At 41.2% G+C, this 17069-nt stretch overlaps 1 protein-coding gene across 1 annotated transcript in view; it reads right to left on the bottom strand.

Annotated features, from left to right (window-relative positions):
* Window positions 1-552: 552 nt before the first annotated feature.
* col14a1a (collagen, type XIV, alpha 1a) overlaps window positions 553-17069 on the bottom strand; it is a 97510-nt gene continuing 80993 nt past the window's right edge. Inside the window, exons 40-48 of the mRNA XM_086114138.1 lie at window positions 15320-15373; window positions 13057-13110; window positions 12899-12970; window positions 10523-10558; window positions 8732-8798; window positions 7462-7653; window positions 6765-6842; window positions 4459-4614; window positions 553-714 (exon numbers count right to left, since the gene is read on the bottom strand). Of these exons, the coding sequence (XP_085970264.1) occupies window positions 686-714; window positions 4459-4614; window positions 6765-6842; window positions 7462-7653; window positions 8732-8798; window positions 10523-10558; window positions 12899-12970; window positions 13057-13110; window positions 15320-15373 (738 nt within the window). The 3' untranslated portion in view covers window positions 553-685. The remainder of the gene's footprint in view (window positions 715-4458; window positions 4615-6764; window positions 6843-7461; window positions 7654-8731; window positions 8799-10522; window positions 10559-12898; window positions 12971-13056; window positions 13111-15319; window positions 15374-17069) is intronic.

Below are 17069 nucleotides of genomic sequence, written 5' to 3'. Positions count from 1 at the left end.
CTGATCAATTGTTCTGCTTTTGGGGGTGCGGGGGTGGGGGGGGGGTTGTTTGTTTTGGGGGAGGGGGTCGCATGGTCCTGGGATTCAGGGGTGGGTGGATCAAAAAAATGCTGCTGCCATGCCACCACCTTGAGAAGGGAAGCTTTGAAACAACGTGAGGAGCATGCAGAGGTTGAAATAGTGACAACACTCGGCCCAAATTCAAGGGGGTTCTGCCGGCAAACTGTGTAAAGCAGCCAACATGCAAGAAAGAAGTCATCCTTTGCTAGTGGGCTTGAAAAACCAGATTAGCGCTAAAGAGATTTGAAGAGGCTGCGGCACTGAATCATTGTGTGCGCATAATAGCAGCATTATGGTCTGTTTTGGGGAAACTATAATCCAGGGTTGCCTCAGAGATTGTCAAAATATGGCGCCGGAAAACAAGGCTGAATTTGATTTTTTTTTTTTTTGTAATACCCCCCTTTTTCTTTTTTTCTTTTTTGTTTTGTTTTTAAAAAATCCACAATGTGCAAATATGAAGCGATTCTGTCACCAAAACAAACAAACAAACAAACAAACACTCCTGCAGGAATGAAGTTTTAAATGCTTGCAAATCTCCATCACAAAGAAGGATGGATGTTCTTGAGAAAGTCTTTGAATCAACAGGACGCAAAGGAAGGACAGGAGGACAGCTGGAGAACGCTCCTCAGTAATCATTCCCATAGTCCCGTTGAACTTGAGTGGTGGAGGATGAAGAAGAGCAGAGGGAAGAAGGAAAAGAGACGTTACCTCATGTCACAAAGGCACCCAAAGACACCAGATGGTTCAAACTCTCAAACTGCATTGGCACAGATTGCAGAGTTCTCAAGTTCTGACAGTGGAAACGATTAGTGTTGAACTGTGAGAAAACACCAGAAGAACGAAATATCATGCACAAATAATGATCACCTGTAACCTGATAACCTGGTAAGCTGTTCACTGTAGTCACCACTGTCGCTGAAAGGGTTAATGTCTAATTCTTTACTTTTTAAAATTTTATTTAACTTGGTTTACTTACATGTGCAGTCAATATTTGAGTATAAATGAGCGATATATTGCACATGTATGATACAATTTACGTTCATAAAAAAAATACGAACCTGTGTAAAGCACTTGTCTGTGGGTATGGAATGGTATCATGATATGGAAAAAAACTAAACCTACAGTTACATAACTTACATGTGCAGTATAGTTTATTAAGAAGATAAATGCTAAGCCACAGGTGTCAAACTCAAGACACAGGTGGCAGAGCCCAGTCCCTTCATTTTATGCGGCTCGCGGAAGCTAATCTTGTGCATCAGCGTCACTAATTTCACTTGCTAAAATGTCGACCAAAAACTCTTGAACGACTGTCCTTGACATCTGATTTTAAAACTCGTTCGCCATCAGTCGTTGTCTGTACTGTTTATAGTAATATAAGATTTAACATTTGTATCATTTCAGAGGTATAATGGCCCTCTGCGGGAATCCGGAACTAGACAAAAGTGAGTTTGACAACCCAGTGCCAGTACACGTGAAATTGCTTTACATATTTGTCTAAACACAATCTTCAAGGTTGTTAGTTGAAGATACGTAGAACTATGGAGACAAACATGATATATGACATACAAGCAACAAACAAATGCCGGAGTCTATTTTGCAGGGATGTCACATTTGATCCCCAAACGATTCAGACTGTCAACATTCGAGTCTTTTATGACGAAAATGAAGCGACTGAATAACTTTCGGGAAGACGATCAGGACGACCCAGGTGTCAAAAGCTGTTAGAGGTGCGATAGCTTTGCTGTGAAGCAGGCCCATCAGACATGCAGCCGCTTCATCACTATCAATATTCAAATCTGCCTTTTATCCGCGTTGGGGTTTGTTTACCAAACCACGCACTCAGACAGTCGTCGAATACATAAACTTGTCAGCGCGACAATTCTAAAAGCCAGATTAGTGTGCATTGTCTGAGTGTTTTATGAGAACAATAACAAAGTGTGAAGGTGCTGCCGCCCGTCGACATTGTCGCGTTTAATATAATTTTTTTTTACAAAATGGAGCAGCTGCCTTCCACTCCTCAAATTAGCTGGAAATAGGAGGTTGATATGTCTGTATGAATTATTAAAAGTTGAACATTTTGACTTGTCTGACTGAATAAATATCATTCATTCAAAATGTATTATGCTTAGAAATATTATAACACGAGGACATTGTGTGTTGGGAAAATAGTTTTTGTTTCAACTCTGACTATGGCTGAGATGAGATTATATCGGGGGGAAATCATTTGAAGCTGTCTGAATCAATTAGATTCCTAAATACAGGTGCCTCTCAATTGTACACAACTAATTCAGTAGTTCAATTCAAAAGTAAAACTCATATATTATTAAAATGCATTAATTATTTTGATAATTTGATTTTACAGCTGACAAAAAACACAAAACTCACTGAAGAAAGTATCAACAAAAATAATCCAAATAAATTTCAACCAAAACACATCAATTAAGGACATCGATGTTGGCACTGTTTGATGATGTCTTCGTCAAAACAAGAAATGGAAGGCCTTTTTATTTCCCAATTAAATTGTGCCAAATCTGCACCGTACATGCTTTTGTGGGATGAGCAGCAGCTGCCGAGTTTGTGGCCCACTCGCGTGAACAATCTGCCAAATCATCTCTGTTAATTCCAACCAGCAGATTTTGCAGTTGCCTTTCACTGGCGTTTTGTGCTTCTGGTACCCCATTCGGGCACCTGATTGGCAGCACCATGGCTCGCGCAATGGGGCATGTTGCGGCATTGTTTGGAGTGAACCCTCATAGAGTACTATGAAGGCCAGGTTCCACCTAACAGTTGATGTCAGAGAGTGGGCATCCCAAGAAGATGACAGAATAAGATGTCAGCACTTTGCTGCAACAGATTTGCAGTCAATGCGTCTGACAGAAAAGAACAGAGTGAGGGCAGCCAATCTCACGTCTCGTAGGGTTGCCAGGAGGCCAAATGTGACTACCTGACACCATCAGGCCCCTTTGTGCTGGTGTCGGCAATGCTGGACCCTGAACATGTTCAGGAGAGTTATGTTCAGTAGTGAGTCCAAAGAGAGCTGGATGACAGGGTCAAAGTATAAAGAAGAGCAGACGCGGAGAACATTCTGCCGATTGCTGCACGATTAGAGTATCATCTTTTGGTCGAGGCAGCGTGATGGCAAAATGTGCCTTGTCATCATTGGAGGCCGTTTCAATCAGGATTGTTTTTGTCAATGACGACGAGTTTAAACATGGCTCTTTGGGGACAAAAGTCAACAAAGTGCGGGTTTTTGTTGAGATGAGACTGGTCAAAAATGCACGTCCGTTGTTCGAAAAGCAGCTAAAATGACTCACGTGGTCACTCCCCAGCCATGCTGGGTGAAGACGTTTGAATTTTTTGCAATAAAGTAAGCATTTATTTGTTGTTGTGCACGTTAGCGCTGTACTGTTAATGCAACAGTTTACAGATGTGGAAAAAAATTGTTGAGACGCCTCTGCTGAGGAAAGAAAAATCCGCAGTAGCTGCAAAATTTGACAAAAGTTATAATGAAAATGAAAAAAATGAAGGAAAATTAACCAACAGACATTGTTTTTTGAATCTTGCTTAAGCCGTCTTATTAAAAAAAAAGAAAAAACTCATGAAACGGGCCTGGACAAAGATGGCACTACCTTTGAGGCAATTCCTGCAATCAAACGATTCAATGAGACTGTGTGAGATGGCACGTTTCACTGAGACCTCTACAACTGCATGTTGATGAGCCACAAAACTTGAGAGAATGAAAAAGATAAGACAAAGCTGGATTGTTTGTTCTGCTAATATAAATTAACACAGTGGGGGGTTTTTTCTAAAACCTATCAACATCAAAAAACCTTCTCTGTCGACTGAATGTGTAAAAAAAAACTCTTGCCATTCTCTACTTAGAAGGTGTAAAACAAAAAACACATGAGTCAACCTTGGTTGAGATCCTGATTGACTGATTGATGGAGATCTAGCGGACTCATGGGGTGGAAAAAGCAGGAACGGCAGCAATTAGCTATTCAAAAAAATTCATGGTGTTTTCCTTGGCAATGCCGCTTGCAAGAATGACTGATGTGCATTGTGACAACCTAAAAATCATCAGCTTCTGGCATTTGGAAATTCCAATTCGAATGTTAAAAAACACAGGCATGGTATCTTTTTTCAGTTGTTATCATTCGTTAATTTAGCAAGACTTAGTTTTATTTTATTTTATTTGTTTTATCTTGTAGTTACATCAAGGGGCTGAATCAATTCTTTTACTTTTGGCAACGTAGAAAACACTTTTGTTTTCTATTTCAGCAAACAGTGTGGGTATTGAGCTTTTTAAAAATTGTATTATTATTATTATTTTTTTACTCTTGAGCTTCCACAATGCTCATTCTTGATGTAAGTACTTTCCTGGTGTGCCAGTGTGCTTACCTCCAACATTGTACCCCAAACAAGAGTTTTGGTCACAGTAACCCGGTGGTCCAGCTGATCCGGGAGAACCTGGATTGCCCGGCCTCCCTGGTGCCCCCGGGTTCCCAGGCCGACCGAGGGGCCCCTGACTACCTGTGCGCCCCTCACCTGGTAAGCCTGAGAAGAGAATCAGAGCAGGTACAGAGAGTAAGTAAAAAATAATGACAAATAAAATGTCGTATCCAGAGTGGATGATGTCATTCAACGGCCATCTTTCTCAGACTACTCCTGCAACAAAGCGACGCTAAAGAATTCAGTAGCCGCCTGCCATGTTGACCCCGCCTCAAGGAAGCCACGGAGGAAAAGAGCAGGGAACGAGCAGACATTTACCCAGAAGGTTTAGTTTTATGGACTCTATCAGGACTCAGCGTGTTGAAGTCTACAGTATAAATATAGCGATGTGAAATGGTCCATTTGGAGCCATTCTCCATCATTTCTTAAAAATAACATCCCTGTCATACAGTATTTATGAAGGAGCCTACTGAACAAGGTTAACGGAGTCCATTTTGTCCTGTGTCACAGCACCATAGAACACAATGACCATATCATGATTCTGTCAAAAAAATGATGTAAAATAACAACAAATGCATGACTGTTAACAAAGACATAGTGCGTCCCATTGGTTATCTCCAAGCGTTTATGTTCTATCTGCTGTATGCACAGTATACGTACCATCAGCTTCCAATAATAAGCACAAAAAAGGTTTCCTTTGATCTCATGAACTGAACTCTTCTTTCTTCTTACAGACAGTGCATACCAAGTGGCCACTTCACTCGGTACACTTTCACAATTTAATGAGATCCAGTACAGTGACTGAATTCTGCCATTACTGCACTGGTTTGGTTGGCACTGAGACAGCAGTATTAATTGTGTAATTTAACAATATGTTTATTATTGTGGTTTGTTGCCTCATACTGAAATCATCCATGCAATCTTCCTGATGAGGGTGAGAGGCAGGGTACACCCCTGCACTGGTCAGCAGTCAATGGTAAAGCAATATTTGAACTCGTGGGCTCTACTTTCATAGACAGCGCACGTACGCTCAGCGTAAACACTGGCGCATCGTCATTTTCTAGGTTTGGGAATTTGGCAGAGCGCTATGCTGGGTATTGCGGCGAACTGAGGGCCTTTTCTTTTACACTGCGCACGTGTCAGTTTGGTGTTTGGTGACTGAAAGTAGACCAGGTAGGAGTAGGTCTAAGTTGTGGCGCCGATAGTGTCACGTGATTTTGTGCTCTGCTGATATGTGTGCTGGAAATCACCGTATTTCATTCATAAATATGACAACGGCGTGCATCAAACCCTCTGAATCATTGTAGAAATCAATTCAGTGAACATCTCATCATTATCATCATCTTTATTATATTGATCAACCCCCCCCCCCCCCGGGCTGCGGCACAACTACGTGGGGTGAGGAGGATAACACACAGACACAAACAATTGTGGTGTGGTAACTAAGTCGGCTGTGGTCACTCCCACCACGACGCAAACGCCCCTTTGTTCATCTTTGAATTAAAGCTGTCTTCCACAAAAGCTTTATAAGGTATCACAAGAATGTGATCCTGTATACACACTAAAGGCTATCACCATGCTGAGGAGGACAAATCCCAATGCTTACAAGGAAATGAAGCTCTCGTCCTTTGTGTAAGTGTAACAAACTCCCTCAAGCTGCCTCTAGATTTCATCAGAGGGCAAAGTACAAACAGTCTCAGCTCCTTAAACTCTACTACTGAAACACACAGTATATGATTTTGAACAAAGAAAAACAAGGAGCTCCAGAAGCTCAAAGCTTTTGGTATTCCACATGCCTGGGGAATAATCGAGCAGTGTTCAGACTATTCTGATCGGAAAATAGAATGCAGACCTCTGTCAAATCCTTCGTCACCCATGAAATCAATGTGTGAAGATGGATGATCTGGATGGCTAAAAGAAGGTCAACTTTCATCAGACCCCTATTGACAGGAACAAAATATATTCCTGCATTGGCACTAAAAAATTACAGCCTGAATAATAAGATTAGATTTTTTTGTCAATATAAATAAATTGTACGAATGCCATTGGGATTAAATCAAAACACTTGTGACATTCCATTTGCACACATTCAAATAATACATTTATACCCATTATAAAACCCTAAAATACGAATGTGTGGATTCTGATCACTTTATCAAAATACTAAAATCCAGGTTGATATAGCAAACATTTAAAGGGCACAGACACAAACAAATCCATAGCAATCAAACACTGCCTGGAACAGTTTGTCTCACCTGGTGGGCCTGGAGGTCCTCTAGGTCCTTGAGACCCAACACCTGGACTCCCTCTCTCCCCCTTCTCACCTGCAAGACCTGGGGACATTATGTGGAAGATCACATTTTTCATTGTACACCACTGGATCAGGGTTTCCCAACCTTTTTGGAGCAAAAACACATTTCGCATTGGTAAAATGTCATGGCAACCCACACCAAAAGCAGAAATGCTGCAAGAATGACACTCTTTTCTCAGTTTACTCACATATTTATGATTCAGTGTGGGATCTGATATTCAAAGTAATTATTCTATTTTATGAATGGCAACAAATTAAGATTAGGTTAATTGGACCTTCCGTATTGTAATGACAAAACATTTGATCTTGTGTCATTGTAACATTGCTTGCAGATAAATGAACAAAACCACATTGTTTGTGCTAAAAATGTAATTTATGGACCAATTAAGTGAAATACGATCATTTCCCAGAATCAATCCAAAGAATGGTTATTGAATAATGCATTTAGAATAACACCACAAACAGGAGAGAACCTGAAGGACCGACAATGGGCTGAAACCAATTTGGCGAGAGGACATGTTTGTTTGGAACTTGACAGGTATTCCATTCCTGTCTGTCTCCATCTTGACAAGTGTCATCCTTTCTCAACGAGAGCCATTCCTATTTTGTCTGCATGTCACTCAAATCGCTTCGTCCCTTACCTCGCTCTCCTGGCCGTCCACTCTGCCCGTTAGAACCGGGGAAACCGGGCCTGCCGGATGGCCCTTGCTCTCCCTGAGGTCCGGGGGGGCCTCTTCTGCCAGGCTCACCAGGCGGTCCGGGCACTGTACGTACTGACGCAGTTGACTGAACTGGGATCTGGTTCAGGATAGAGTTGTAGCGCGACAAGTGGCCTGCAAACAGGAAGAGTTGATGATGATGATGATAATGATGATGATGCAAGAAGGCATTAGGAAGGTTTGTGGTTCCTCCAGAGGTGTAAAATGCTTAGAGAGCTACGGATGTTGACGCCACACATCCCACAATGCACTGTGTCCCGAATGAAAACAACTAAATTTTGACAGGGTAGAAAACCTGCCGCTAACTAGAGGAAAGGCCACAATTTGACAATAGTAGACAGTTGTTGTACATCAGGGTGCCACGACAAGAGGGGACAAAAGAAGGGGAAAGCATTCTATTGGCTACCAAAAGCGCCTTGGGCCGGGGGTCGCTCTCCACCGTCGGGAAGGCCAGGCCATGAGCGAGCTTTCCCATCCGGTGCGCCTGCTCAATACCTATGCCGAGATGCCCCGCGATGATATCCAGACACCCTGCCACGGAGCCGCCGCTTCATTGGCTCCGAGGTCGCCGGTAAGCCCAGCCCTGGCACTGAGGTAACTTGGTTGATCTTGCCAGTAGCACAGCTTGTTTCAAAGATTAAGCCAGGCGAGTCTAGTACACATGGCCCTCAAGGACTCACCATAGTAATCCCTCCCATCTGCCGTCGCGATAATTGTAAAAAGTACTCCAGGCGCTGGAAAGGGATCTGTATTGTCCAACTTGTCAAGCTTGCAAATGCGTCTCATGAATTCCTTTTCATCAAAGCGAGAAGGGAACTCGCTTGAATGTAATATCGAAGGATAAACGCTCATTTTAATCACTGCTCTCCATTGTAAATCCCTCGCTAGCCGTCAGATTCTATTCTGTCAGCATGGCTGCGAAAACAAACGCACGCGGGAATCAGTCACGTGATTACAGGAGCTCAAACAGTCGTAAATCCTTGCTTATTCAAGAAATGTTGGGGTTTTCGCTAATCGCAGGCCTTCTTGATACCTATCCTCTCCAAATCGTGGGGCCCCACTGTACCTCCCTGACAGTAAATTCATTTGTCATCATTAATGATTTGCTAAATTGATATTGCATAGAATCTTATTACATATGTAAAAGCATACCAAACAAAAGGTCTGGGGTTTTATTTTGCTGATTACTCACTCTGGATGATTTGTTCACACACTTGTCTTGCTATAGTACGCACTGCTGCTTGCGACGGTACGTCGCCCTGACAGGAGAAAAACACATTTAAACACAGACTATAGATACAAATTTTATACATGCGTAATGTGTTCAAATAATTTATCTTTATAGCGTGTATTTATTTTTTATTCTACATCAGTACTGTAACATTTGTATGCCATTGAATAATAATGTATGTATGAGGGTTAAAAATGTTATCAACAGATTTTTTTTCATTTATTTCAAACAGTGCTATTCTACTGTACAACAAATGTAGAATAACATCAAATAAGTGAATTACTGAGAAATGGTCCAATCCTACATCCTGCGTTACTTGAAAATTTGACTGATCCAAAAACTGACACGATTAATTGCTGCTTCCATTCAGAGGATGCCAGCTAGTGATTAGCGACTAAACTGCTAATGTTTACGTGGGCAGGCTTTGCAAACTGTTCGCCTTTTCATGCTTTCCACTTGATCACTCGGGTGCTACTCGTTCAAATAATTCAACAGGTTTCTTGTATCGTTTTGTTTTTGACGACAGAGCATGCACAACGGCTTCCTACTCAACGTACTTCTGGAGATGCCGCGAGGGGAGGAACTTCACTTGTCAAAATAGCGTCATCTTCAGAAGTCATGGCTTACCATCAGCTGCGCGTTTAGCTTTTACGTTTGGTCAATTTGTTACTATTACTTTCGGTTTACTGCTTCTTTCATTTATTGCCAATGTTAGAAAGGGGACTCTGATCAGCTAGATTCACGTACATTTCTGCCACGTCTGAGTGAGTAGATATGCTCACAGGCTGCAGGTACCTGTATGTCTCACTCTAAGGCCCGGTATCAAATGGCCCGTGGCCCAGTACCGGTCCGCGGACCTCTGGTTGGGGACCACTGATCAATCCAATATGCATTCCATAATAAGACATAGGAGAAGAACAAGACCTTCTCCAAACTATTCCCGGGAGTTTCATAGAATTGACCTCAATGTCTTGATTTGATGAAGAATTAATGGGGCAATTAATGGCTATCATCCAAATCTTGATTAATTCACTGAGGTGTGGATTCCATTTAGAGCACAAAACAGGAACTTGGTGCTTTCTTTTGTTTGCGAAAAGTTACTCAACATTCCTGCATATCCAGAAAACGTCTGCAGGGCACGTGCAAAGGCCCCAGAAAATGTGTGAAATGCAGTCTGCTACATTTATTACAAACCAGCAACAGATGCGGATGGTCGTGGCTAAATAGTTCATGTGACAATTTCCAATAAATGTTTTAACTTGTCCCTGTTAAATGATCACACACCACCCCATCATTGTGAAGTGAGTTCCATCATTGGGAAGATGCCCACTAGGTGCAAAATTGCAATCCAGATAGAGGAGCGGGGGGAAAAAAAAATCCTGCCGAGACCTTCTCTCTTCCAGTAAATGAAACGCAGTAGGCCACAAATGACTGTAAAAGTAGATGAAATTGGTCGGGTGAAGGTTTGATTCAGGGTAGTAAACTGTGTGCCTCTCTCCGATCACTCTGTCGTCAAAAACACGCACGCTTCTCGACTGCAAATCTGAGGCATGGACACTGACTTGATTCAATTTCCTCTAAATGAGGAGCAGGCAGTGTAAGGGAGAAGAAAAAAATGTTTTAATGAGAGGTGAGAGGGATTGATTCATTCAGATGAAGACATCATTGGTGATTCTGAGCAAGTAATATTTCCATTTCATAAAACTGGATTAGTTCTAACTAACATTGATTGACTGGCATGGGGAGACTTACTCTTTCTCCTTTATCTCCTTTGATACCAGCAGGACCCTACAAAATAAAAGCACATGGGGAGAATAAAGATGGGATTTGGATGTGACGGCACGTCTCACTATATTCCGAGTATCATTTTTCCTCTTAGCCCCTTCACAACTCTACACTGACCACCAGAAACAGTGCCTTGATGTTTTGTTGTATTTACTGTCTAGTTTGAGAAAATATAACCCCCCCAAAAATATAATCCGTCCATGCAGGTTCTTTGTGTGCACATCAAAGTGTACACAAAATTGTGGCTTCGAAGGCTTTCTGGCAGCACTGTAAAGCACACGGATCTCATATCTGGTCACGCCATATACACGGAAAAGCTGCCAAGCACACCCCGGCTACAAAAAGGATATCAGTGTGCAGCACATTGTAATGCCGAGGCAAATTAAAGATAAATATTACCTGCCTGTGATTGAATAATCAAGTTAAGTATATTGCAACATTTGAATAAAACGCCTGTTTATCCTTTGTGTGACGTACACAATTATACTGTGGAGGACAGGCTCTCGGTGATGCAAATTGCTTTATTAAAGTGCAATATGGCTTTGTAAGTGCACCTCAGTCAACCAGACACAAGACACAAGAGAAGAGCGAGTGAAACACATGGTGTGCTGAAGAGCTGTAGAATTCCAATTTCATCCATTCTTTTTCCAAACCGCTTATCCTCACTAGGGTCGCGGGCGAGTTGTTGGAGCCTATCCCCAGGTGACTTTGAACAGTAGCCAGGCTACACCCTGAACTGGTTGCCAGCCAATCATAGGGCACAAATAGATAAACAAGCATTCCCACCCACAGGCAATGTAGAGGGATCAATTAACCTATCATGCATGTTTTTAGAATGTGAGAGGAACCCGGAGTACCCGGAGAAAACCCACGCAGACACAGGGAGAACAGATAAACTCCACATAGGAAGGTCAGGGCCTGGACTCAAACCCTGCACCTCTGCACTGTGAGGCCGACGTGCTAACCAGTTGACTAACATGGCGCCTGAATTCCAATTCAATTTTCAAATTTGAATTAGAATTTGAATTGAGGTGGCAGTCAAAAATGAAGCTCTACAGTACGTTAGTCTATTTACAACATGAATTTCATACAAATATTATTGTATGGACTTCATGTACACCATAGTTAATTATAGTACCGGTAAATAGTAAAGTGTAGTAATTGTTGGGCGGCTGGTTCGCACGTCCGCCTCCTGTATTGCAGTTTGCATGTTCTCCTCGTGCCTGCGTGGGTTTTCTCTGGGTACTCCGGCTTCCTCCCACATTCCAAAAACATGCACAGCAGGTTAATGCAACACTCTAAATTGTCCCTAATTGTGATTGTGAGCACAAATGGTTGTTTGTCTATGTATGCCCTGCGATTGGTTGGCAAAGCTACAGTTTCATACATTGTATGTATTGCGTGTATTATCATCAAGCCATCACGGTATCATTATGCATCACTGTCAATAATATTATACTTCCCACTTTTCGATATATTTGGGATTCCTGACTAGGAACGGCTCAGATGAGTTGGCGGTGGGTGCACAAAATTAATGTTCGAGTTTTAAAAATATATTTTTAAAAGCTGCATTTTAATTGGGTTTTTAATTTTTGTTTGTTTGTTTGTTTTTTGTATTTGCTAATTATAACGATACACACCATAGCTACATATGTAACAATTTACTGGATGAAGAATATGTTTTTTCAAAATACATTGAAAATAATAAAGACAAAGTTGAGGTTAGCATGTTGGTTTAGTCGTCGAAATAGGTTCCAGTTTTTCATGTGGCACATTTGCAAGATTAATTGCCCACCCATCTCATTACTTTGACATTTCACCAGTCGCTTCTCCCTGATAGCGCCGTTTCCATTTAACCGCTCGTCATTTCATTTTATTCGAGTGTTTTTAGCAGAGCTTATGTGACTTTGTTTTTTTTAAATTGTGTCTATTTAACTAGATTATTTATGTCGTGATTTATTTTTTGCCACAAGAAAGTCCTCTGCACAATCTTACATTTTTAGGGCGACTGGTTAATATCTGTCAAACACACACTTTGAATTAACAGGAATGTATAAGAGGTATTCCAACAAAGCATAACTATGTTGAAACACTCAGTGCAAACGTAAAATCATCATTCAGAGGAGGGCCGTGAAAAGAAGTTTGTGAGAAATTGTACTCGGACTGAGGCTATGTTCTGGAAAATTCTCCTGGGCAGAGCGCAGGAAGGCTAAAGTCTTGAAATTGCTTGACTTTTTAAAAGAAGGGGAAAGCGTGTAGAAATGACTAAAGATTAATGGTCACATGAATTGTAATCATTTATTTTCATTCAATTAAAAAGTGATGAATGAAAATCAAACTTACAGAAGGTCCTTGCCCCCCTTGAGGACCTGCTGATCCAATCAGTCCTGGAGCTCCAGGTGCACCTGGGGCTCCCTGAAAGATGGAAAGTGTTGCTCGTTTATTAAATGTACCTGGCAAGAATGTATTTTCTGGGTGATTATAAGGAAGCATAAACTTACAAGAGGGCCCGGCGGCCCCTGTCGACCCTGAGGTCCATTATTACCTGGTAGGCCCTGTGCTCGATGCAGAGAAAATAGACACTTATGTAGGAGTTTCATTTTACTGTGAATATCAAGATTGATCTGAAAGCAACACAACATCTGTTGATTGACAACACATTTCACCGACCTTCACTTTTGAGCTGCAGATGTACTAAATTTGTATTTCCATTGCAGCAGGTAAACGTTCCTGCAGTTTTGGCGCATAGCTGCACCATTCCAGTGCTATTCACCTTGGAAACCTTGACAAATTGGAATTATCATCCAACTGGGAAAAAAATGGATCGGTTTGCTTTCCGAACAGTGCCCGGTGCCCTTTCATCACGGACTCTCGCCTTACAGGGCTCTTTTTCAGCCTGTGTGAAGTGAAGCCAACGCAAAGCAATACAACTGCTCAAATATTGAACACAGCTGAAGATACAAGCCCCCAGGTATTCGAATGAACTAGCCTCCGAGTTCTGCTTACGTGTTTTGGCTCACTTATGATGTTGAAGCCTATTTGGTGAGACAAAGATGGCTGGGAACATTCCCTGCAGTGCTTCTTTTTAGGAGGCAGCTACGGTATCAAGGGGATATTCATCGCTCCAAATGAAAACAATCGCTCCAACAGCACTTTGTACATTCTTCGCGCAGTAACAAATCACGGTCTTAGAATGAGAGGCACCCAGGAGTCAAGCGTTCTTGCAATCACCCGGACCAAACCACTGAAGACACACTGGAGAAGCTAAACTCACATCTCACAATTCCTCCAAAATGTGTTCATACGCAACAAGAAAAATCCACTTTGTGTATCGATACAAAGTCTACAAACGTTCTCTATGAAGTGGACAAGTGTAACCGGGATTGTGAAACCACTGGCCTCACCAGCAAGACCCTTCAGTGTAGCCAATTTATGAAATGTTCAACTTTAAATTCCATCATGAGCTTCAGCTTTACAGCTGACATGCCCTCAACCAACATCCAGTCAAACTATGTAACCAAAGTTCTCTCTGTAGGATTTTACCACAACACCGGGGGCTCGACAAAACTTGTGTTTGTACACTTTGGGTAAAAACTGTGGAATAACATGCCAGTGCACCTTGTTTATTTGTGGTCGACCTCTTGAAATTTTTTCCTATGCCATATGGTATTGTTTTTCCTTGTGTCCTCCTCATTGTCCAATGCCTATTGTCCGGCAGTAAATTACAGTTTGGTCTCACTGGACCATCCGTGGACGCATCCATGTGTTGAAAATGTTGCCATAAAAGTGAAATCTATCAATACAGTATAGAGGTATCTTTTTCAGCTCTTACAGTATGCATTTTTCCCCCCAAAATTAATTTACTACTTAAAATCAAACCACACGTAAAATTAATGAAGCCTTCTTTTAATATGAATATTTCACACACATTGAACTTGCTAAGCAATATGTTTATGCATGCAGAGCTCAATGTTGCACCCAATTTGGGTATGCAGGTGCCCTAATTTTCCAATAGTGCAACTGCCAAACATCTGAGGTGGGGGGGGGGGAGGTCACCTCTACTCCAAAACCTCACTCTGGGACCATCATGGTGAAATTAAACAATGTGGGACAATATCATTGCGGTCGGAGGGATTAAGAGCTACGCAACACAGCCAGCTTCTGATAGCGGCCAAAAAGGAGTAACAAGGAAGCAAGGACATTTTTGTGTGTGCCTGGCGATTGCATCGATCGTGTTCACCACTCCTAAGATCGTAATCATAGCCTTCATACTGGCAAATAAGATATAAACCATCCTAATTGCTAAGCTAACCTCAGACTGACACGGCTCGCACTAGATCTCATTGCTGCATTTTGACTGCAGGATGATGTAGAAGATCTTGGGTTGTAATGTTTCATATAAATGCTATTTTTGATAAATACTTCTTACTTTTGATAGTTCTTCTCTGATGTGACATTATGACGTTATATTGTGATGAGGCACAATCTCGGCAGAGCTGTGTTGTGAGCAAACATTTAATTACACTTCTGGTAAACACATCGGTCTCTAGAAATAGCGAATCATCACTCCCACTGTCAAGGAATAGAGATTCATAGCTCCCGTTGAGACATGGACAAAAATACAGCAGGGATAACCAACCAAGATAAAGAACGTTGCTAATTTAAAATGATCAGGCTAAATGTTGATTTCAAATTCATTTATGTGAAAGTCTGAAATGATTAAAAACTATTTCTGCTGTGTCCTAGTAACAAAAGATGCCTTACCCTGGCTCCAGGGGGACCATCCCTACCTGGGGAACCCTGGTTTCCAGGAACACCCTAAACATAACACAAACAAGCAGGATTTTAATCATCATTGCAAAAAAATTCGCTGTCATCTAACAGTTTCCTAACTTTTATTGAGTCTCGGCACATATTTTACATAAGAAAAATCTCAGCACACAGAGCCTCATAAAAAAAAATAATCACAAAATATCCTGAACACCGCAATAACGCTGGTCGCGTTTCAATTTACGAGCAATGTAATTAGTGTGAAATGTTGGCTTTTTTAGTTGAACACAAAGCTATCATTTTGTTTTACGAATGGCAACAGATGGACCAATACGTGAATTGGACCTATTGGAGGAAATTTGAATTGTTCTGTCTGTCAGTGTTGCTAGAATGGCTACATAGAGAAAGAAAAATCATCACAGTTGGGTTTCAAGTTGATTTGCTCATCACCAAAATGGAGTGCGGAATGGAATATGTGATTGTCGGGCGATGAAACAACTCTCTGTTTTCCATCAAATGAAATCTGGGCACTGTGATTATTACTGTATTAATATTATTTAATTTATCAACGAGAAAAAAAAATTGTCCCGTGTGGAAAGATTATTATGATTTGCAATTATTTTCTTGTGCATACTAAAAGCTTAACAGTATCAAGCAAGCAATTTATTTCCATAGTAAACATTCCATGCAAACAACACGTTTTTGTATGAATGATTTAAAAATAAAGTTCATGTTCAATAATGTCGTTCATAACTCAAATCACGTCTTGGGAAATATCCAAATCTTCTGCACAAGTTGAAAATACACATCAGATGATGAAATATGACATATTCAAAATAAGATGAATGTCATTATTCTAGCTTCTAGCTGTTCATTGTGGCAGCATTTTCTTTCCTATCAAACTGAAAGAAAGAAAGTAGCGATGCCGATGACAAGGTTACATTTTGGTGTCATGGTCTTGACTGCAGCCACTGATGGAGGAAGGAATGAAGATTGAGAAGAAAGAAAAAGAGAAAAGCAAAGGGGGAGAGTGAGAGAGAGAGAGAGAGTGAGAGAGAGAGAGAGAAAAAAATTGCTCTATTGGTGCTATATTTCCTTTCGCGCTTCAAAAATGGAAGCCATCACGCAAGCACACACACGCACGCACACACACACACACACATGAATACGCATCCCTATTCTTTTATCACATTATTCTAAGGTAACATTTTAACTTTGGTAACATAGGTCGCAATAAAAGGATGAAGGCCATTTATCGCTTGGAAATGTTTTTCATTCAACATTTACAGTAATTCTGACTTTACTACTGCAGTAGCACAGGTTAGTGACAGACGAGGACCGTTTCTGACTTAACATACAAATTCGGGTTATGATACCGCTTTTGGAAATGAATAGCGTCGTAAAACGAGGACACTGTTCAGCTTGTTGGTTGCTTTAGATGAGGTCATTATCAACAGGAAACCATTTGTTATCCAAGTACTCAAAGCTGAGATTCAAACTCAGCACTCTCGAGTTTAGTGTTGGGTAAGTGTCAGCTAGGGAGCCCACTTTCCATAAATGCTCTTTCTAAACTGAATCTTATGTCAAACAAAGTTGATAAGCACCGCTTATGTGGGACTCACAGTGCTCACAGAAGCCATCCCAGATTAATATTTAATTTGCTCTGGCAAGACAGTAACAGATAATACTAACTTTAGGACTTGAATAATTACTGTATGTGTGAATCATTCCTACTCATCTGGGA

The sequence above is a fragment of the Hippocampus guttulatus genome, chromosome 6, assembly GCF_054856545.1.
Source record: "Hippocampus guttulatus isolate MCC_2025c chromosome 6, RoL_Hgut_1.0, whole genome shotgun sequence".
Lineage (NCBI taxonomy): Eukaryota > Metazoa > Chordata > Actinopteri > Syngnathiformes > Syngnathidae > Hippocampus > Hippocampus guttulatus.
Note: the sequence above shows the minus strand (reverse complement) of the source record. Positions and strands in the feature narration are given on the sequence as shown.